The sequence below is a fragment of the Ursus arctos genome, unplaced genomic scaffold (genome assembly GCF_023065955.2).
Source record: "Ursus arctos isolate Adak ecotype North America unplaced genomic scaffold, UrsArc2.0 scaffold_13, whole genome shotgun sequence".
Taxonomy (NCBI): domain Eukaryota; kingdom Metazoa; phylum Chordata; class Mammalia; order Carnivora; family Ursidae; genus Ursus; species Ursus arctos.
Genome location: NW_026622797.1, coordinates 53326552 through 53350932, shown reverse-complemented (window position 1 = coordinate 53350932; position 24381 = coordinate 53326552). Strand labels below are relative to the sequence as shown.

General features: G+C 40.4%; 1 protein-coding gene across 2 annotated transcripts in view; it reads right to left on the bottom strand.

Moving 5' to 3' along the window:
* PREP (prolyl endopeptidase) overlaps positions 1–24381 on the bottom strand; it is a 112003-nt gene that overhangs the window by 42491 nt on the left and 45131 nt on the right. For both annotated transcript variants that reach the window (XM_026511722.4, XM_026511723.4), the window contains exons 7-9: positions 23663–23768; positions 9582–9773; positions 5319–5516 (exon numbers count right to left, since the gene is read on the bottom strand). In XM_026511722.4, the coding sequence (XP_026367507.1) occupies positions 5319–5516; positions 9582–9773; positions 23663–23768 (496 nt within the window). The remainder of the gene's footprint in view (positions 1–5318; positions 5517–9581; positions 9774–23662; positions 23769–24381) is intronic.

The window sequence follows — 24381 nt, the reverse complement described above, 5'->3', positions numbered from 1 at the left end:
GGTTATCCCATTAACTGTGCACAACACAAATTAATGAATATACACCAAGAATGCCAGCTTATTTAATCACTAATTAAAATTCCATTTCCTGCATTTAATGCTATTACACTCTAACACTTAAAAACTCAATCAAAGAAACAATAAGTAAGATGAGTCGTTACTATTCGGAAACAATGACACTGGGGTGGTTTATGAAACAGAATTAGTCATCCAGAATGGCTGGTGTGGAAACAACCCTCCCACACAATACTTTAAACATATGCTGTCAAATACATGAAAAATCGATTTGGTGATCCTAATACTTGCTAGAAAACTAGAAACCAAACGGTACTCCCACAGGGCACATTCAAATTGATTGATCACGTATTTTGATGGCGGCTTGCTTTCTTCTCACCTCCTCTGTGCGTGTACTTTATTGACGGATGAGAAACAGTACTCTGCACCCCCAATGGCAAAGAGCAAGATGTTTACATTCATTGATAGTACGACTGTTGATCCCTATGAATGTCATCGCAAGTCTCATGCTTACAGACAAATTATTTTAAGGTACTATAACAGGAAGTATGATTAATACTGACAGAAGATAAGTAACATGACCAAAGTATTGGCTTTCCTAGTTTAAAGTCATACTTGGCTCTCTATTGAAATATAAATATATCTTTATACATCAAGTAGTTCCAAACTACACTCTGGGCATACATTTTTTTTGGGGGGGTGGCATACATTCTAATGTACCGGATATACTGAGTATTATTCTTGTGTAGCTGAATGTAATCTCGAGGGTGAGGCTATTTTCAGAGATATGTTAATTTCTGAAAAGTTTCTTGATCAGTATTGCTCCCCTTCCTCAAAACACACAAAAGATCTGAATCCTTATTAAAAAAAAAAGAAAAGAAAAGAAAAGAAAAGAAAAAAACCAAGCCTGAATAACCAAACAACAAAAAAGACTGCAGACCAAGCATGTGCCGTTCAAGCCCGACTCTCCCTGGAACCACTGCAGCCTGCACCACAGTGAATGGCAAACGACCAGGCAGCCAGGACTCCCACCTCTGAAGGTGCTGGGTCAATGACCTTGGACAAGTCGCCAAAGTAGCAGAATACAAATTCCTCTGTGAAAGACAATGAATAGGAAATGTACTCTAAATGCCTGTTTATCTGCAAAAACTAAGACATCACATCCTCTAACGGCAGAATAAAACAAGTAGGCAACAGGGTCTCAGTACCATTCAGAGAAAGGGTACCAAGAACATGACTTCTTCTCTTCTGCCCTGTGTTAAAGTGGCAGGTGGGGGAGGCTGGGTTAAACCTGAATGTACCGGCGCTTAATACGTTTGATCAATACTTTCTCTTTGCACATCCATCTGGGTTAGCCTCCATGAGCCCACTGCACATTCACATACTGAGAATCCCTATTGGCTGATGAGGTTTGTGTCCTGATTCCCCTTGGTAAGTCCAAGGGAGGTGGAGTTTGGAGAAAACATCTTAGAATCATCCCTGGAGAGGACTGGTTAGGTGATCTCTAGCAAATGAATTTCCACGTTTAGGGGTAAAAGAGAGAATTGGGTTATGGAAGTCCCTTAAGGCCAGAGGAGGTGTCTGGACTTGAGGACATGGGTCTCCTGATGAAAGCAGTGGTTTAACAAACCCATTTGAGTAACAGGAAGGAGGCAGGGATGATCAGCGCATATATTCCCAATAATCGAAAATAAATTTAAAGAGGTAAAAGAAATGGGAGTGGGAGTTAAGAGGAACGGGACACTCTGGGAGAAACTGTGAAAGAAAAATCAAAGGATTTGAAAAACTGGATATATACAGAGAAGGCAAAAAAATTTTTTTCTAAAAGATGATCCATATAGACCCACCTGTATAGGGTGGGTTTTAATGTTATTAAAAGAAAAAAACACAAATGGAAACTAAAACAAGTCTTAAAAATGTTTGCACTCCTTGGTATTTACACAAAGGAGCTGAAAAGTTATGTCCACACAAAAATCTGCACACGGATGTTTATAGCAGCTTTATTCGTAACTGCTAAAACTGGGAAGCTTCCAAGATGTCCTTCAGAAGATGGATGTGTAAATAAATCTTGGTACATCCAGACAATGGGGTATTATTTAGGGCTAAAAGAAATAAGCTATTGAGCCCATGAAAAGACATGGAGGAAACTTAAATGCCTAGTACTAAGTCAAAGAAGCCAGTATGAAAAGTCTACATGCTGCATGAATCCACCCATATGACATTCTGGAGAAAGACAAACTGTGGCAACAGTAAACAGATCAGTGGTTGCCAGGGGTTGAGGGGAGGGGAGGGGTGAATAGGGGAGCACAGAGGATTTTTAGGGCAGTGAAAATATTCCATAGGATACTATAATGATGGATACATGTCATTATAAATTTGTCCAAACCCATAGAAGGTCCAACAGCATTTGACTATAATGCAAACTAGGGACTCTGGGTGATTACGATGTGTCAATGTAGGTTCATCAATTGGAACAACTGTCCCACGCTGGTGGGGGATGCTGATAATGAGGGAGGCGGTGATGCGGGGGCAGGGGTATACCGGAAATTTCTGGTATCTTCCCGATATTGCTGTGAACCTAAAACTGCTCTAAAAAATTAAGCCTTAAATTTTTCTTTCTTTCTTTCTTTTTTTTTTTTTTTTTTTGCCTTTTCCAAACAGTCTGGCAAAGGCTTCTTTGCTCATCCCTGTTTCCCAGAGCCATGCACCTGGGACTTGCTATACTGGATTATTACAAGGTGCAAGTCTGTCTGGAGCTAACCTTAGACAACCCTCTGAGGCTCCATGAATACAGAATTAATCAGCTCAGTCACTAAGTGGTTTGGGCCACAGGGAGTAAGTGCATCGTGTTCCAAATTGCTCTGGCTGCTCACTGTCTCCCAAGTTTGACTCAAGGTATAAAAGTCCTAAATAGCTTGGGCTCAAGACACATAGCCTTCACTGGGTGCCTCCATGGGAAACAAAGTCAGCGGGCGCCCACCGGCCAGATCCACCACATGTTCTAAACAGCTGGAGCTGTAGTTATTTTCGGCCCTGAGGCTTTACTTATAATTTAGTATCTCTGTTGTTTACCACGGTAGCAGACAGCTAATTTTCAGAGGCCAGGGAAAGACAGCCTCTGGTATGTATGTGCGTGGATGTATATACACATGCCGACAGTTCTCGCTTTCGAGACCCAGTTTAATGCTCTGATGGCTGTTTTTACTCTGGACCAGAAGGCCTGAGACCAGAAGCCCTGTTCTCTGGTTTTAGACATCAAAAATTGCATTAGGGAGAAAAGAGAAAAAATGGAGGCAAAATGAGTAAGACAAGACAAAGGGGAAGAACAAAGCATTATGACAACAAATTAAAGCTTGTTCAGAAACTGCCCGGCGGTACAGAACTTTTCAACTTTTCAAACTTCACAGACATAATAGTCACAGCTAGTGTTTCACTGCCTGGCACGGAACCCATCCCTTTACACGAGGTCAGTGAGCCCTTTCTTGCCCAGGTAATGATGAGCTTGTTCCTGAAATAAATGGTCACATGGACTCATTGAAGGAGGTTACAGGCCTTCGGGGACTCTGGCTTTTATTAAGAATGGTTGAGTCACCCCTACCCTGTTCTCATTGCCCTTTATCCATTTAAACTGTTTAAGCTATGGGATTTTTAAAGCAGAAATTCTGGCACCAATGTAAGTTGGGGAAATAAATGGTAAACCCCCACAGCAGTGGGTTGAGAATAATAATCCGGAAGAAATGGATTTTCCTTGGTTCCTGTCCACTGGCTGCCCCTGTACCCCAGGGCAGAAGGGGTGTGGCACAGGACACCCCAACATGGGATTCCTGACCTGTCAGTTTCTGACTCCTGGCACTGGGCCTGGTTTCCACATGGCTCTGAGCACTTCCCCAGCCCCCCTGGATCCTCTGAAAGACACATGGGAAAGTAGAGCTTGCTGGTGTTCCGGGTCTACCATCAGACCTACTTACAGAAGAACATCACTCTTTTGGTTTCAATAACCCTGACAAGCAAGCTGTCATACCGATAAGATTCCTCATGGTTGCCTGCTCTGTGACTCTCAGGCACGCGCGTGCGCACACACACACACACACACACACACACACAGACACACACATACACGAAAGTAGACAACGTATCGCTGCCACCTGGCCGAACCCCATGACGAAAGAGCCACTTGGGCACCTGCCTAGCTCTCTCCCCTACGTCTGCTGACTGTGCCAGGGGCCGCACGATGGCCACAAAGCCGGACGGCACAAAAGGGCTATGAAGGAGCTTGAAAAACAAACGAGGAAAGTGCAGAAATATTTTCAGGCAGATTGCTTTTAAGATAGGGTCTGCTTGGGGCGCCTGGGTGGCACAGCGGTTAAGCGTCTGCCTTCGGCTCAGGGCGTGACCCCGGCGTTATGAGATCGAGTCCCACATCAGGCTCTTCCACTATGAGCCTGCTTCTTCCTCTCCCACTCCCCCTGCTTGTGTTCCCTCTCTCACTGGCTGTCTCTATCTCTGTCGAATAAATAGATAAAATCTTAAAAAAAAAAAAAAAAAAAAAAAGATAGGGTCTGCTCGGTCAACTGCAAGCTGCCAACTAAGCCAGGCTCCTGGGACAAATCAGAGTATCTGTGTGGCTTTGCCTACAACAAAACCCGGGCAGCCAAGTGGAGAAGCAGGAAAAACTAAAACAGCAAAATGAATGTGACCAACTGAAAAAAAGTTAAAAAGAGAACTATGTTTACTTTGGGGAAAACTAACCTATACCATGGAGCACAGCATCGTAACTTATAAGCACTTTTTTCTTTCCTTTTCACTTGAATCAAGTGACACATTTTTTTCTATATGACATAAGACTACACTTTTAGAATTATATTTTAATTCAGTTCACAATAGCACAAATTATTCTCAGTCCGTTTTAGAAAACAGGTTTTTCATGTCAGATGGGACTACAGATTTTTCTTTAATGCTTTTAGTTACTCTGCACTATGTGTATCCTGACCTGCACAGACTGAAGGCTGAATCTCTGGTTCTACGTGTTCATACTAGTTTTTTAAACCAACCTAGAACACCAGTTGGTCCTGTCCCCAGAACAGAGACGCAGGATATAAGATGAATGAGTGTGCCGTTTTAGGCATTCCCATTTCCCTGAGTTCTAAGCATCTGTTTTACTGTTTTATTCCCATTATGTAATTCTTGCTATAATACAGCATATGGGATTTTCCATAACACAGCATTCCATTTCCATTTCCCAAAAGAAACCCAAACATTTGTCTGATTTTTAAGCTGAGTAACACTGGTGAAAAGACTCTCACCTGGAGATAAAAAGGAAGTAAACTGATAGAAGATTTCGGTGTCCTTCTTCTGACCGCTGTACCCCACCACGCTGCCGACCTCCAGTGGGAAGGTCTTGAGGAGAGCACCAGTGGCCAGGTCGTGAAGTTGCAGAATGTTCCTCACGTCGTGAAGGTAGCATAACACCAAAAAGTTAGACCTCACGCAAGCTACCCATTCTGAAAAGGTAAGGACAGATAAAAGCTAACGTAGCTCTGAAAGTAGTGAAAAGCATACGTGCTTCGTCGAACAATGGCTCTTCAGCTCTCCACTGTGTTATGCAGTAATGAGACTTGCGAAGTGATTTTATAACTAGATGTAATCGTTCATCTAGTGCCAGAGTATTCCTTTAATAAATGATTGTTACTGTCATGTCCAGAGGAAACAAAATATTCTACAAAATATTTTGTGATACAAATAATCCTGTCTACTTATTTTGTGCCCAGTATCATGGTATAGGCGGGAGAACCATGTCTGTTCGGGCTGTTTTTCCAACAAAAATATATTACGCCCCAGGTATGTGCCAGATACCCTGCAAGGTGCTGGAGAAACAAGCAGGCAGATGATGTCACTTCTGCCCTTAAGACACAATCATATAAAAATACAAGCAGTAACATGTAAGCGAAGGTAACTGAGAGGCTGGTTGGGGACCCCAAACACACAAGAGCCCTTAAGCAAGAACTGAACTACATCTTAACAGGGGTGTGAGGTGACGGGTGCCTAGGGCGGTGTCAGAGACAGGACAGCTCTCTGGGGGAATGAGGTGGTGCGAGGACAGGCAACTCAAGGAAGGACAGCCAGAGCTGGGAAAGGAGAGAGAGAAAAGGAATATGAACGACCAGCAGGGAGGGAGGGAGACTGGTTAAGAGAACAAGTGAGACATCCATTTTCAAGAAGAAAAAAGCTACTCAGTGTGGGGTGGGTGGAGAGGGTGGTGGTTTGCAGGGGGTTTGGTGAGCGGGACAGGGGAGGTTAGTCCTCACTTAGCCATTACAGGGGAGTTACCGTCTGGACAGAAGGATAACGTAAATATAGAGGATAGCAATGAAGGCTACAGAACAATGGAGGTCTATGGAAGGATGGAGGGGAGACGAGGAAGAACACTACTGCCATTATTAGCCAGTCAAATCAAATCAAGCTGGAACAACGTCTAGGGAGGGAAGAAAAGAAACCCATTTCCCAAGAAAAATCATCAGGATGTGGTAACCATGGGGTTATGGGCAGTAAGGCAGAGAGAGGAGTCCTCCTCAACTCCCAAGGTTGCAACGATGTCAGGAATAGTGCTGTCAGTGACAGAGCCAGGACAGGAGGTGAGCGGGCGGATGGGGAGAGGAGAAAACAGAAGGGCAGGCCCCTGGCCCCGAGCTGGCGTGCACAGGATCGGCCTGAGGTAAGGACAGCACCCCCTCCTCTAAGGGAGCGATGCTATAGTAAGTGGAAGGACGGGGAGCAGGTAATCTAGCTCAAACATGTGGAGAAGACAAGCTTTTCATGCTGTGGGGTGTGGTGGTGGTGGGTTCTTGACACTTATTCTTACAACCCAAGAAACTAGCGGTTCGTGCTTCTAAGATGATTAATTATCAATATGAACAAGATACTGGCCAGAGGGAACTCTCGAGGATCACCCGGGGTCTCAACAGTGCTAGGTTGTTTGGGTTACCTTTTTTTTTTTTTTTTTTTTAAAGATTTTATTTATTTATTTGACAGAGATAGAGACAGCCAGCGAGAGAGGGAACACAAACAGGGGGAGTGGAAGAAGCAGGCTCACAGCGGAGGAGCCTGACGTGGGGCTCGATCCCATAACACCGGGATCACGCCCTGAGCCGAAGGCAGACGCTTAACCGCTGTGCCACCCAGGGGCCCTGTTTGGGTTACCTTAGCAAGCTTTTCTGCCAAGAGGACGGAAGAACTCTTACATCTAAAAGTAATTTGCTCATCGTCCAATACAATTTTTTTTAAAGTGCCTCAGTCAAGCAATATATTTCAGGTGGCCTTCATGTTTTAAAGAAAGTACAGGGGAAAACTGAAGCAAATTATTTCTGTCAAAGAATAATCACTCCGTGTTAACTATGAGCACGTCAGAATTTTAAAACAGACAGAGTGAATAAGATAAAGACAAGGTGATCTGCAGACTGTCATTAACAAAAGCGCTCACTTCATGGCTGTACTTTATGACTCACCTCTAGTTTTTATTCTCGCAGGGCATTCTGCGCTAATGATACATAGCAAATTCAACAGCGCTTCTCTTTGCAGTGATGCGTTCTAGTCAATACTGAAGGTTTCCTCTTTCTAGTCTAAAGAACTTATAACCTTATAGAAGGAAGATAGTAAAAATATATCACTCCCCCCCCCCCAAAAAAAATCTTCAAGCATTGATCTACATCTCATTCTATCTACAAGTGAAAGAGATTGTCACCTTAAGACATAAGTGAAACCACTTCTTTGGGACTTTAAAAGGCAGAAAACTCACATGTCTGGGGAAGTATTTCTGTCTCTCATAGCTCCCTATACGAGGATCACTGACGCAACCTGACTTGCTCCTGAAAAACACCCAGGGCATCTACACGAAGACTTACGCTGCTAAAGGCTCGCTTGGACCCACCAAATGTGAAGTCAATTCATGGACCCACCAAATGTGAAGGCACTTAGGAAGCATTCACTAAATGCTGGCTCTTACCATCCTTGAGGGGACGTTCTGTCTCAGTTGAGACAGAAGCCATCAGGCTACCAAAGTCACTACAAACCAGATTCCTCTGGTTTAAAGCAAATGGCCAAAACCCTGTTCCTTGGCTCATGGATCCCTCATCCAAATATAAATGAGGGTCAGGGGGTGAATGAGAATTTTGAGGAGGCAGGTGGAGGAATTTCCTTGAAGAGAGCCCCTGTCATGTTCCAGGTCCCCCTTCCCCCCAGGGAGAACCTCAGCTTATGAAAGAGCCGAACCTGAGAAGCTAAAAGGACTATGACTGAACATCTAGAAGCCAGGAGAAGGGCCTGGGGTGCGCTGCTGCCTCAGAGTTCCAGATGTGGGTTTTGCAGGAAAGAGCAGGCATGGGGTTGTCTTGGGTCCTATCCAATAGAACTGTCCAGGAGGATGCAGAGACTTCAGTACAGAAGAAGTGGTGGAGTGCAGCCAGATGCCCAAGGGCTGAGGAGAATCTCAAGCCAACACCCAGAGGAGTGCTTCCTCCAGGGCCAAGGGAACTGCAGAAGCAAGGGCCCAGCAGAAAGCCCTCCCTGAGACAATCATCTGTCTGTCCTTTCCCTTCTAGCAAGGCCAGGTTTAATGTACCAAGCACAGGGGATACTGCCTTGAGCCAAGGGAGAAAGAGTCCCTTACTTTTCCAGGACATGAACCTGGACCTGTCTGACTCCAATACGTTTGCTTTAATTCACAGAAAAACACATTAAGAACTGCTTTATCAGAGACAGGGCCACTCTGCAGATCCCAAAAGGAATTATTTTCCTAATTTTCTATCTTCTACCTTCACAATTTGGGATGGCCCTAGATTCTACCCTATTCAACCCATGAGCAGAAGCTCACCTCCAACAAGTAAACTCTTCATTGGCTTAAAGGTACTGGACTCTCCCTTTGTATAAAAAACGGTAACAAAGTTAGCGACCTTATTCTAATCAAATTAGCTTTCAGGCAATGAATAATTTATAAAGCAGCATATCATTTCTGGAAAATCACAGAGAAAATGAATAAGAGGGAACTTGAGGGCACTCTGAAACAATGCTACAGGGAGGTTCTCCAGAGGTTAATGTAGCTCACTGCAGTGAGCTTCAGTGGCACCTGACAACAGTCTCTTCTCTTCTCCAACAAGAGGACTGTAAATCCACCCTGAGATCTACAACAGGTGTAATACAAACAGCCAAAGGTTATTCAAAAGCTAAAAGGAAGGATTCTGATCTAAATGCTTTAAAAAATCAAATGTCAGTGATGATTATCAAATAATAACTACACAGAGAGGGACTGATATCAAAACAACAGCAAACTACCTTTGAAAGCCTGGATTCATACTCTACAATTTTTATGAAGACCCTGCATGACATCGTACTAACGACACAGATGTCATCCAGTAAATATCTGGTCGTGCCATTCACACACTTCACTCTCCATGACTGAAGGCTGAAGACTCTTTACCTTGTAACCAGTCACCAGAGAATGAGAGTTGTACCAATTTGATGGCCTTCTCACCAAAAACAAGAGCACACAGTGGTCAAGTAGCATGTAATCTTACCTAAGACATCTTTCTCGTGCTCAGGAACAAGCACTTTCCACTTCGACTCCTCCGGATCCGTGAAGTCGATGTTGATCAGGCGATAATTGGGCGAATGGCGATTTGTCTTGAACGTGAAAACTGTCCCCTCATTGGTCACATAGTCATATTCTCCTTCAAAGTTGTCGATCAGTTTTACCCACTTCAGGATTCCTGGTGAGAGACCAAGCATCCCTGTCACCTCTCCTGCGTTGAAAGTGGTGTGGTGTATTTATGTGTAGGGAAGGGAGGGTAGGTCTTTTCTGTCCATGGAACACAAAGCAGACACAGTATTTGGAAGATCTAAGGCTTGAGAAAGAGCAAGGAAAAGTGCAGGTGAATTTTAAGGTTTTTAAAAATGTGAAGAATTCTTCTCCTGAAAAACCCAGCAATGAAGGAGACTAAAGGACCTCTCCTCTCAGCACTCTGCCCCATGTAATCTGGGAAATCCTCTTCTACCTGAGTGTGTGTCAAATCTCAGCACTTCCTGCTACCTCAACTGCCACCACACCATTCCACATCTTCATCATTCGTCTCTGGGTCTCTGGTAGTGGTTCTCCCCTGGGGCTGATTTCACATGTGCGCGCGCACGCACACACACACGCGACACACATATGTACACACACATTCACACACACACACACACACACACACACACCCAGGGTTGATTTCACATTAAATGTCACTTATAAAAATAAAAAATATAAATTAAAAAAAAAAACCACTGGGAAGACATCTATTTCACAATGTGACCGACACAGATGTTCAGAGAACATTTCAAAAGTTTTATAAACAAATGGGCTCTATGATTTCTAAACTACTGAAAGACAATGCCAGATCTTGGCTATTCTCGAATTAATCCCCTACCTTAAATTTCTCAGTGAAACTGCTACATTAATTTGGATAGTTCATATATTCCTTAAATCTTTCAAGGAGATTTTACATTACCTCATTCATCTCCATACCATAATATCTTTATTTGATTTTTTGTTGAATTAAATTTATCAAGAAAAATATACTCCCATGGTAGAAAGAGAGGTTTTTCTGTGAGATGTAACTGAATTAAAACCCCTGCTCCACTGCTCAGTTGTGTGACCTTGAGCAATCTCTTTATCCTCCACTAAGCTTCATTTTCTCAACTGTAAGCTAGGAAGAATAAGTCTATTCAAAAATTATTATAAAGTGACTACTAATACCTACCCCACAACAAAAACTCAACAAATATTGTTTTAAAACGAAGGACTAAGCGAAATAAGTCAAGCAGAGAAAGACAATTATCATATGGCTTCACTCATTTATGGAACATAAGAAGTAGGAAGATCAGTAGGAGAAGAAAGGGAAGAAGAAAGGGGGGGGGGTAAACCGAAGGGGGAATGAACCATGAGAGACTATGGACTCTGGGAAACAAACCGAGGGCTTCAGAGGGGAGGGGGGTGGGGGAATGGGATAGGCTGGTGATGGGTAGTAAGGAGGGCACATATTGCATGGTGCACTGGGTGTTATACGCAAGTAATGAATCATGGAACATCACATCAAAAACTAGGGATGTAGTGTATGGTGACTAACATAATATAATAAAAAATTATTTAAAAAAATAGAGCAGGGATCAAATTATATATATTAATATATAAAATTACATTTCTTTTATAAATTGTATATAAATTAAATTTTATATACTTTAAAAAAATAAAACGAATGACTAGAATTAAAACTAATAAGATAAGCAGTGCCAGCATAACCACTTAGAAAACATGGGACGAGGAGGGCCCTCTCTTACAGTAGAAGCAAAATTAATACTTAGGAATGCACTTAACATGAAATGTGGAATCTATATGAAGAAAGTGCTAATATTTTCCTAAGGAATCCTAAAAGCAACAACAAAAAACCCTGAATAACTGGAAACACATACCATATCTCTAAATGGGAAGACTCAGTATTTTAAGGGTGTAAATAATCCCAAAGGAAATCTAAAAATCTAACATAATTCCAATCAAAATTCAAATGAGAGTTTTAGGGAATTGGCAACATCATTCTAAAGTTCATTTGAAAGAATATGCACGTAAAGATACTCAATACATTTTTCATAATAGAATGAGGAGAGGGGCACCTGGGTGGCTCAGTCAGTTGAGTGTCTGCCTTCGGCTCAGGTCATGATCCCAGGGTCCTGGGATCGAGCCCTGCCTTGGGCTCCCTGTGCAGCGGGGAGTCTGCTTCTCCTTCTCCCTCTGCCGGAGCCCTGCTTGTGCTCTCTCTCTCAAATAAACAAAATCTTAAAAAAAAAAAAAATAACAGAATGAAGAGGACCTTTTTGCACTATGATGTTCTGAATGAGCCCCCCTCCTCCTGAAGGTAATCATCATCCTGATTTTTACACTAATTATTTCATTTTCCTTTGTTCTTTTCCTGCTTTAATATGCATCCATAAACACTAGAGTCTAATTTTGCCTTATTCTTGAATTTCACGTACAGTGAAGCCATACAACATGTATTCTTTCATGTCTGACTCCTTTCACATGACACTATGTTTGTGAGACTGTTCATTCTCTGGTTTTTGTTAGTGACTTTTGGCTGAATCCTGCTCAAAGAACACACTCTGTATGTATGACTTCCATTTTTTAAAATTTGCTGAGAAAAACTTTATAGCCTAATTATTTTTCCTTTAATGACTTTTAAATATTCCTGTATGTTTCTGCATATTTTGCAGCTTTCGTGTATGATATGCTAAGCATATCTATTAAGTCATCTGTTAATCACATTGTTCAAATCCATGTATTTACTGATTTGGGGAGCCATTTTTTTCTATCAGTCACAGAAAATTTCTGTTAAAATGTTCCTCTATGACTGTAGATTTATTTTTACTTGTATTTCTATTAAATTGTTCTCTGTATTTTGAAATCATGCTGTTCAATATACATAATTAGAATGGTTAAATAAAACTGAACCTTTTAATGGTTATGAAGTTTTATCTTTAGCAATGCTTTTTACTTTAAAGTCTACTTTGATATTTAGACAGCTATGTGATTTTCATGGTAACATGGGCCAGTTATCCTCTGCAAAATGGTCCCAATTGTCTTATTATTTCTGAAAAGATTTTCTCTTTTCCAGGTCTCTTAACCATTCATGCTTTCCACTTCTTGGTGGGCTACATTCTAGGTAATTTCTTTATATCCATATTCTAATTCATTAATTCTCTCTTCAGCTGTGTCTAATTTCTTCAACCTAATAACTGAGTTTTTAAATGTTAATAACCATATTCCCTATTTGTAGAAATTCTACTGAGTCTTCTTCCAATCTGGTCATTCTTTACAATATGTTGTTTCCTGCTTATACTTCCAAGCTTCTTGGTTATTTTTTTGTAAAAGCAGCATCACATTGTTTATTTTTAAAAGTATATTTAATGTACTTATTTTACATTAGGAAGTGGTAAGTCCACTCCCTGCTTCAGTTGCCCTATTTCTCGTGCTGGTGATTTTGTCTGATTTGTCATTTTTTTTTTTTTAAATTTGAGATTTTTGACTGTGAAATGATTTCCCTTAAGACATTATCTGTGGCAATTCGTGGAGGCCTGAGTTAAAATGGTGCTCCTCTAGAGAAGATTTCTATTTGGCTTCCACTTGCATATTGGGAGGCAACCAATCTGGGAGCCCTTTAAATTAAATTCTTGGCATGAGGATTTTTGGACCTCAGAGGGACAATCCAGACAACCTGTACCCATGTCAGTCTTTCTCATGTTTTAGGAGCATTTACATCCTGCAGCTCCCTCTCCCTCACTAGTGTGAAGGTAAAGGCAGGCAGGTTTTCTTCCTCTCTCTCCCTAGCCCCCCCAGGTTTATTTCTTTTTTCTTTTCTTTTCTTTTCTCTTCTTTTCTTTTTCTTTTCAAGACTCTATTTATTTATTTGACAGAGAGAGACAGCCAGAGAGAGAGAGGGAACACAAGCAGGGGGAGTAGGAGAGGAAGAAGCAGGCTCCCAGCAGAAGAGCCCGATGCGGGGCTCGATCCCATAAAGCCGAGATCACGCCCTGAGCCAAAGGCAGAAGCCCAACGACTGAGTCACCCAGGCGCCCCCCCCCCCCCGCCGGTTTATTTCTTAATCACCATTACATTGAGCCTATCCCTTATTAGACTTTCTAACATGGAGAACCAGAGGCTTTATCCTCCATCCCCCTTGCCCTGGGTGGCCATCAGTTGGGAACTCAATCCCCAAAGCCCAGCAGGAACATTCCAGAACAATCCAGGATTCCTGCTTTCACTTTGTCTTTGGTCTCTATGGTTTCTCTTTTTTTGTGTGTGCCAACTTAGCAATATATTTAGAAAGAAACTTTATAAACTTTTTATGGCATTTCAATCGGGAGGTTACTCAGAATATATAATCTCCTAAACTCCCTCAAAGAGAAATCCTTACAATTCATTTTTATAAAGGTTAAGCTGTGCATTGAAGTTACAATTTTTTTTTTCAGTGACAAACTGCTAATCTCAAAAGCAGGTGACCACTCAAAGATAACTTCATTTCAATTTACATAAAACAATGCTTTAAAAGGGAAAAAACCCAAAAACTATTCCTTAGAAAAGTAAATAAGTAAAAAATTAGCGGGTAATGCAAAAATTGCAGATAATCAAGAAGGTACATTTGTTTATAGTAAGAATGATGAGTCACAATTTCCTGGACTATGACATTTGTAGACACAGAGTTTTGGTTCAGGAAAATGTCAGATTCCTTAAATGTTCCCCTGACAATAAAACATTTCCTGATGTGCAACCTTTATTTCTCAAAGTAACCATCTTACGGTTTCTGTCTGAAAAGGTCTTGCAGCCATTGTAGTGATATTTATTATGACCCTAGCCACCCCACCCCAACAGAAAAAGTCACTGAAATATCTACCAAAGGCACAGTAGAAATTTCCTTCAATATCTCTATGTGATCAGGTGAGCCTGAAGATGTGGCACATTTGTTTTAAATAATCAAGGGTCCAACTATCATATGATTTCTCTCATCTATGGAACATAAGAACTAGAATGATCAGTAGGGGAAGAAAGGGATAAAGAAATGGGGGGGTAATCAGAAGGGGGAATGAAACATGAGAGACTATGGACTATGAGAAACAAACTGAGGGCTACAGAGGGGAGGGGGGTGGGGGAATGGGATAGGCCGGTGATGGGTAGTAAGGAGGGCACATATTGCATGGTGCACTGGGTGTTATACGCAACTAATGAATCATCGAGCCTTACATCGAAAACCGGGGATGTACTGTATGGTGACTAACATAATATAATAAAAAATCATTATAAAAAAAATAAATAAAATAAAAACTTAAAAATAAAATAGATAAAAAAAAGAGAAAGAAACATACCTTACATAGTGGGTGCTCAATAAATGATAGCTATTAAAAAAAAAAAAATCAAGGGTCCAATGAACACCGAAACAACAGAATTTGTGGTTGTTATCTACCATCAAATTCTGGAGTATTAACCTTAGTCATTAATAAATAGTGCAAGTCATAAATTCATTCAAATTTAGGTATCTGGCTATCCTCATACAAATGTGGTTCAAAGTACTGGCCCCCAAGGGGCAGGATGTTTAAAATGGAGCTCATGAAATCCTTCTGCTCTCCTGAAACCCTTGCTCCTCAGGGCTCTGGCACAAAATAACTCAAGAGAAATGGTATTTCAGTTGAACAATGGGGCTTACTCAGTTCTGCTACTCACAAGTCAGAACACTATTGATTTAAATGGAAAATAGAAAAATTACTTTTAAAAAAGAGACATGGCTTAACTCCCAAACCATCTCACTTTCTGCCAACCCTTTCTTAGATTCTTTTCTTTGTAAGTGGCATTATTCACTCTGAAGCCAGCAGAATTCAATCCCCACACTTCTCCACATTAAAGTTAAAATTACTTTTTATAGACCTGATTCTTGGTGGGAAAATGATTTGTTTACTGAGTGAAGATTAGCTTAAAATAAGTCATCTTATGCTTTCCCTAGAGCAAAGTCATTACTTTTATTGCTTTCTTTGAAAATGCACAGAATTAACTATGTTTCATAGAAAATGTTTTGCAAGCTCTCCAGCAACAGGAGCTAAAAAGTGCTTTTATACTTTATGAAACCCTATGTAACAACAATAAACAAGTGGAAAGTGTGGTCTTGCTCTAAAACCGAAGGGGCAGAAGGTGGCTGTTCTCCTCGGCCTAACGCCTTCCTTCCATCCCCCTGCCTCACAGGGACGGTTAGAATACAGGCTTGGGACTTCCAACTGACCTGAGTCTGAATCTTTACATCAGGAAAGCCAACTGCCCTCACCATCCCCAGGTTCCTGGGGATAACAGCATGTGCTCCTCTGAGGCCGCTTGAGAAGACTACACGAATTATACACGCTCTTAGCGCAGAATTTGGCACACAGAAAATGTTAAATAGTCAATACTTACTACTATTCCAAATAATCCCAGCATTCTTCAAGTGACAAAAATAAGCTAAATGTGACTTCTGAACAGCATGATTTGCTAATAGTGAACTTTAAAATCTAATTTCCATCTGTCACAGCACACAGCTATTTTCCTAGAAAAAGCCCTTAACATCACTCATTTTAAAATTAGTAAAAATACTAATTTTATCACTATTACTTATTTTACTTCAAAATTAATGTTTTGCTTCTTTCTTATGCCATCTTTTGATGTTCCAGTTCTTTTTGCTTTTCTTGCGTTCCCACTAGGAAACACACACTATTTTCTAATAACTCCCTGCCTCTCACAGACGCCCTCCTCGCCTGATGGTCTGGCTCTTCACACTCAGCTGATCTTGCTAAGCTTTGGACAACTCATTTGCTTAAAGTTTCTCAAATGTTTATCTCCCCCTTTCCACTCCACCCCCAAAAGACACCCCAGCCCCACAAGGCATGAACCGTGGAGTCACTATGGTCCCAGCTACCTAGAAACAAGAGGTGTGCCCTGTGTTAGCCAGAGCTGGCTAAAGGAACAATCTAAGTGTCTGACAAATACTGAGCTTCCTTTTATTGTTACATGTAACATGGAGTGCAGATGAATTTCTCATTCAGAAGAAAGCCAATTTTCATTAATGACACAGAAGCTCTAAAATAACATGCTGAGTGCTGGAAACTTCATCGGTCTAAGAGGATCGAACTTTCAGCAAAAAAGGAAAAAGCACAGAGACAGGTCAGTGAAAGTCCGGATGATGTAAGGATAAGCTGGCATTTCCTTTATGAAGATCAATTATGTCAGCACCATCTGTCTTCTCTGCCAAATGTTTCATTAATGCTGCAATAGGAGCAAAGACCACGCCGGGCCTGCATTAAGGACGGCGACGCTGGTGCCAAAGCGAGTTACGTTACTAACAAGGATTTTAGGCACTGATAGTTCTTTTCACTTAATAACTGCTTCCTAAGGATTCTACTTAAAAACCTCTAACACAAGTGTAAATTCATTCAGAATTGGGCCAAATGGTCAGCATCTCTTTTGTTGGTATTCACCTTAAAAAATAAGAAAGTCTCTGATCTTTCACAGAAAAAAAATGAAAAAAACAAAAAGAGAGGGAACAAAAGAAAGAAAACAGAGGGGAGAGGGAGGGAGTTGAGTGTTTTGGAACTCCGGAGCTGTCCTACCTCTGAGCCTGGGCTTGTGCTCCAGGCCGCGGCACTGCTGCGCCCTGAAGTCGCACACGGCGATCTCACAGCTACTGCCCAGCAGGCGGGGAGCACGCCAGGGCAGGAGTGACAGCACGGAATGGGCCATGGCTACACGTGTGCTTCGTAACTGAGCAGATAACACTTACGTAATCCTGCATTTTAGACTGAAACTTATAAATTATTTGTTGACAGTGTGAAGATGACAGAAGAAACCAAATTTAAATTTTAAAGTTGTAGTCTCATACTTTTCCAATAAAACTATTTAGAAATGTACGTTAAATATTTATGTTGAACACTAAGATAAATATGTCTAAGAGAATGTTGAAAACCATCATTTATATTTTCAGGGTATAAATTAAATTTTAATGAAATTTTTTAAAGTCCACATATTTGAAAAAAGAACAGATCTAAGGCCTGATATTTAACTGTAATGTAGAAAATATGTGAAAATTTATTCCCCATTAAGTTGATATGAGGTAACTTTATATACCGTTGACCCTTGAACAGCACAAGGGTTACGGACACCCACACCCCCGCATAGTAAAAAATCCACATATAACTTTTAACTCCCTCAAAACTTTACTACTAGCCCACTGTTGACTGGAAGCCTTACTGATAACATAGCCAGTCAATTAACCATATTTTGTATGTTATATGTATTTATATACGGTATCCTTACAATAACATAAGCTACAGGAAAGTGAACATTAAGAAATCATAAGAGAATACATTTATAGTACAATACTGTATTTATTATCAAAAAAACCACAAAAATCCATGTATAAGTGGACCTGCACAGTTGAAATCGGGGTTGCTCAAGGGTCAACTGCATATTCAAAATAGGATAATAAACTTAGGAAACAAAATATATATATAATTCAAAAAACTATTAATTAGGAAAAGTACAGAAAATATAACTAAGAAAATCCAGACACAAATCATTTTCTTCCAAGGTTCAGGATGATTAATTTCAACTAATCTGCAGGCACGAATCACATTAAGAATCACAGGAGTCAAGACTCAGCTGTCTTTTCTACTGCAGAACGATTAAACTGTCACGCCAGCCTGGGGTCCTAAGTGGTTTCCTCACTTTTGTTCTTAAACAAGAAATAGAAGAACAGAAGCAAAAATCTTTGGCTCATACAATACACATGACTGGAGAAACATGGTCTGTACCTATTCATCATTCTCAGAGTTTAACGAAGGGTAAAAATTTTAAAAATATTCAGGCGGCCAGAAAAGTGACGATTCAAAATGCCTACAAGAAAATTTAACCGTTACTGATGGAGGACGGCTTATAAAGCAGGGCCGTCTGAGCACCAGGAGCCATAAAGCGGCAATGACGTCATTCAAGAAAAGCTGGACCCCACCTTCTATGAGTCTATGTTAAAGAAAAAATTTATCTCACACTTGCTAAAATGGCAAAGAAGACTTTATTTAGGACTGCCGAGATAGGTGCCAAGACTATCGCAATAAGAGCGATAGATCAGGCTTAACTCCAAATACAAAAAAGACGGCTGGGGATTTATAGCCAATGACCAGGGGTAGTCACTAAGAGGACACATGGAGTAGGGGGATTCTTGCTAAACTGACCCAGGAATAGTCTTGGTGAGGGAAGGTCAAGGTCATCAGATATCATGTGGGAGATGATGGCGGGAAAGGGGATGGGGTGAGGAATTTGACCAGATACCAAGGGTGATCGGACATGGAGAGTAAGGGACTCTCTCTACACTGATGTAGTGAGATTCTTGCTACAGCTAAGCTGTGCTGGTCCAATGAGGAAGTAGGAGGCTGAGGAAGCAGGAGGCTGAGGAAGCAAGTGAAGCCTAGTCGAGGAGAGGGCTTAGGGAAGCCTGACTAAAGTCGTCAAAGACAGAGTCCTTGTTATCTGTCAGGCACTGTTCTAGGTGCTGGGCACTCCAGAGAGCAAGACAGACAAGGTCCCCGATCTCATGCAGCTCACAAAGTGTTGTTGTTTGGTTTTTGTATGGAAAGAAAAAGAAATCAGAATGGGGCAAAGGAGAACAGCCAACCATAGAAGGAAAGGTGTCAACTGAAGGCATGAGGAAGTGTGGTAATGGCTAGGACAAAAATCCCTCCTCCCCCAAAGAAAGAAGTCAGCAACTCAGAACGTCTCTGGCAGTCGGCGCAGAAGGGGGTGCGATGTTCTTTGGAGGGCACCTGCTTAGCTGTTTTCAACACCTGGGAAATTATACAGACTTCTAAGGCCCAGTAGATACGCCTAGTGCTGTTTCTACATGGTGGTGAATGAGGTGAGTCAGAGGACTTACCTGTACAGAAAGGTCAGGAAAGGAGCAGCCGACCACCCTGAACTGCAGCTCTGTGGAAAGGCTATGGCCCACAGTTTGTAACAAATGTGTTCATATTAGTCTTAAGTAAAAATTCTGCAGATGTAAATGGTGGAAAGGAGGTTCTCCAAGGAGAGATCCAGCTGACAGAGTGGCAAGAGGGTCAGCAGGTTGGAGAAGAGAAACTGAAATTTACACGACAAATGTAAATGACAAAGGACCAGTTCCACGGGGAACTCATTTAACTCTCAAGATCCTAGGAATTTTTTCCAACCTGTGTTTATGTAGTTTTGTTTTCTCTATGTCCTGTTTTTCCTATGACATTATATAGCCATCAGCCACTTATTTGTGCTTTTTGTGATTCTCATTTCAAAATGCACAGGGGCAGAAGGTTTCCTCGGGAGACAAAGTGGACAGAAAAGTTAAAAAGTGCTACTACCTAAGTGAAATTATTTAGTTTTCCCAACGAGCAATTCAGCAATGCCCTAATAAATGAAGAATTAATTTGCATGAAAATGCTGATAATTTTCCCTGCCTTTAAGGTAAAAAAGATTAAAATCGTAGCAGAAAGGCTATAGGTTATAAAAGGGGTACAGATTTCAGCAATATAAAATGAAAGGTTTCATAACATTGGATTCAGTTTTTGGTTACCGGCTATTCAAGTTTAATTAATAGTTGACTAGCACATTAAGCATTTAAGTTAAGTGTTAGTGATTCTTCCCCTCGTTTAAAAAATGTAACAAAAATGGAGCAGGTAAGGAAACAGCAAGAAAAAGATCCTTGGCATACAAACCCCTGAAATTTCAATTGTTGACCTGTAAAAATTAGACACTTTCCCAAAGAGTCTTGCACTTAGAGGCACACCTATTTATGTTTTTGTCAATGAAAAGGACGCTTTTTTGATTATGAATCTGGTTTTGCAGGAAACAAGTCAACACCAAGATCTGTGTTTAGAGTAGCTTTGATACTGAAGATAACTATTTATTCTAGGATATCTTCAATCTATTTTACTGTGGTAACCCAAACCAAAGTGTGCTCATTCCAAATATTCCTCTTTCAGTCAAGACACAAAGGAAAAAAGGAGGGAAGAATTCCTGAGAACCTACTATGCCAGGAACCCTGCTAAGCCCTGTTCCACACCTCTTCATTATTCCTCACAATTCCTCCTGCAGTAGGCATTCCTTCCCCATCGGTAGTCACGGAAATATTGACAGAAAACATTCCCACCCTAGGCTCACCCGTTAGTCTTGGAGCTGAGATTAAAATTCACATCTGACTTGAAAGTGTTCTGGTTGTTGTTGCAATACATCCAACTGTGATCAATAGGGATTATTTAAAAAAATTTTAATGATCACTGTCTCGGTCTGCTAGGTCTCCCCTGTTATAAACTAAACACACTTAATGTCTTCAACAGTTGAGCTCACACAAAGTACTTGTTTCTTTAAACAGTAATAATCATATCATTGACTCCTAATGAATCAGCAATCAATTAAAACAAACAAACAAACAAAAAACAAGATCTCTCTAATATTATTGTATGCAATTGACTTAAACCCAAGCATGGTAATAGATACCCATTTCATCTTAATTACTACTGGCCAATCACTGTAACTGTCCAGAGCTTTCAGAATCCCAGGACTGCCATTCAAAGGAGTAACTACTCTGAGGTCTATGTTATCCACAGATTTAATGCTAGCTAAAGCAATAATTAAAAAAGACGGCAGGCCGAGCTAAACCCAGACATTAGCAGCTATCACTGACCAACACTCCCCAGTGCCTTCACTATGCATATCAGTATACAAATCAACAGCTTCGATTCCACCTATCCTATTATTCACTTCAAAATCTATAGGATATCACATACTTTTCTAAAGGTGCCTCAATGAATTCCAAATACTGGTCAGTTTAGTCACCTTATTAAAAAATGAAATCAGGTTAGCATGGTCAGATTTGTTTGCTGTGGTTTTCCATGAGCTCACTGGGATGGTCTTTTGACATGTCCAGAGTTAATCAATCAAATACTAATCTAGGTGTTACTATAAAGGTATTTTACACATGTGTTTAAAGGCCATAATCAGTTGACTTTAAGTAAAGGGATTATCCTAGATACTCTAGGTGGGCCTGATTCAATCAGTTGAAATGCCTTCTGGCGCAACTGAGGCTTCCCTGAGAAAGAAGAAATACCACCTATACACGGCAGCTTCCGCCTGAGCCTGAGAATTCCAGCCTGTTCTTCCTGGTCGCCTGCCCTACTGATTTCAGATTTACCTAGCCAGTCCTCAAATCACATAAGCCCATTTCTTGCAATACATCTCTCTCTCTCTCTCTCTCTCGCTCTCTTTCGTTCTCCTTCATGCTCATTCAGGGCTACAGAGTCTAGCATTTTATTTGTGATGGCCTAGTGTACCTTTGCACTACCTTTCTTTCAGAATCTCAATCTCTGGGTATCATACTCTCCTAATTCCTCAGTAATATGGCAATGATAAATTAGGGAATAAAAGGTATGTAAGGTTAAAAAAAAAAAAAAAAAAAAAAAAAAAAAGAGGAGAAGGACCAAGAGGTTCAGAAGAAAACAGGGTTTCCTCCAGTTCCTCCAGCCCTTTTGAAAGTTTCACGCAGAGTATTACTATTATTAAAGTGGACACAGGAGTACGAGTTCAGTAGACCAGTCTATGGAAGAAATTCTCTTATATTTAGAGTAAATGAAACAATTTGTGTTTTTTGATTTGTTAACTTGTGTCATTTAATAACAAGTCTACCTAGTAATTTAAAGATATAACGAAGTAATAAAAAGAAAATGAAACCAGCACTGTCTGGAGGAAGAACGCCAGAACCGGAATTTTTAATAAACCGGGGAAAGGCAAAGTCCTTTCCACCATCTCAGACTCACACAGGAATACTGTCAGGGTAACAGCACAGTAACAGCTGTCACTGCTTCTTTCAGATCTCGTTCTTCAGAGGTTCAGTTCTGTGTAGACTAGGCTTGAAACTCAAGCGAACAATTCTTGGGTGCTGGTTTTGCTCCTGTCAAAGAATGTGAAAGCTGGTGTGGTTGATGCAAATTTCTTTTGCGATCAAAATGGGTGTATCTTTTTTTTTTTAACAGAAAAAAAAACCCCTACACATATCTTTATTAAATGGATATATATTTCACACCTGAATCAATCTGTTGACTTCATCCTGCTGCATCTGTGAATGGCGCTCTGCAGTATCTAAGAATGTCGGGATGCGGATCTTGCTCAGAGAAGTTTAAAAATGATGCAATGCCCGATCAATAAAAAAACAAAATTGTATATTTTCTTATCAAAATGTAACATAAATTAGGTATTAATAATGAAGTAATCTAACTAATAACTTAAAATGTACTCAAATTATATAGTTTGAAAATCTGCATCACATTCTCTAAAATACATTTATTTTATATTAACCAGATCACAGCGTAATTAGTTTACTGTCCTTATCCGAGGGCCAGCATATCTGTGCAGTTTTGGGGTCTGGGTATTCTTCGCATAGCAAATTGTGCAGCTGGAAAGCTTTAACGCTCAATAATGCTGCTGCTATGACCTAGATGTTCAAAGAGAAGACTATTTAAAATGAGCCACCTCCACGATTTGTAGCTGGCTGGTACTATGCTTACTATCACGCTGTATAAGGCTTCCAGAAAGCAAAATCAAGCTGTTATTGTCCATGTGGCTCAGCGCTAAGAAACTTGTCTTACAATTACCTGTTAACCTCGCTAATTCTCACTGGTCTCCTACCTTTTTGCCTGTGACAGTCTGCACCATTACATCTAGAATTATACTATAGATTATAATGCTTTACAGACCAACGGGCTAGTGTCTCCTTAACACTCTTCATCTGCAATATTCACAGGACATTTTCACATTCATATGCAAAATACATGGTTAACCTCAATTTATGGAGAAAATGCTAAAGCCAACAAAGAGTGTCATTCAATTTTTCTTCATTTTATGGAACAATACTGAAAGAAAAAATATGAACTGAGGGTTCATATGGTTGAATGAAAGAAGGTTTCTTGGGAAATCAATTAGAAGACCAAAATAATTGCTTCTTAATGGAGCTTTCTGGAATAATTACCTGTTTGAAAGATAACTTACCACTGATGCCATTGGATTCCTGCTGTAGGTCACAGTACCAGAGTCGGTTTACTGGATCACAGCCCTCCCTTATTGATAATAAGACATAGCGACCATCATCAGACAACTAGGAAGGAAATAAAAACAGTGCAGGGGGCTGATTAGAAAATATCTTTTGTGAAAGCACTGTTAAGTAAAAAATAAAGGTTAGCATCAAATGTCATATGGTTACCCCAAATTTATGACTGGCAAAGAAACTTAGGAAAAAAAGATGAACATCAATTTTATTTTACTCTTACATCACAGTTTAAAAAAAACATAGTGAAATATTTAAATAGAAAATATCAATAGATACAACTGAATGTCGTGACTCAATGTGATTTTTATTTAAATTTATAGTCTAGGCTTTAACTGAGAATACATGCAATCTGTCATTTTGAATGTTAACATCCCTGACTTTGAAATTTCGTCATGGGTCACATTTTAAAATTGTTGTAAATGAGTAAGAATTAGCAAAGTGGGCATGACTCAAGGAAGTTCATCTGTGGTGCACACTGGTGACATGATACAGTTTCTAGCGAACAACTCTGTGTATCTTTAGTCACCTCTACAACGTGATGTCAAAGATCAAAAGCCTGTGCTTCCGTAGATTTCCTTGGTAGTATTACACACGAGACTGTCAGGTAGCAAAAAGAATTTTAGTAAACTGATATAATAAACAATATATTATGATTTTGAGT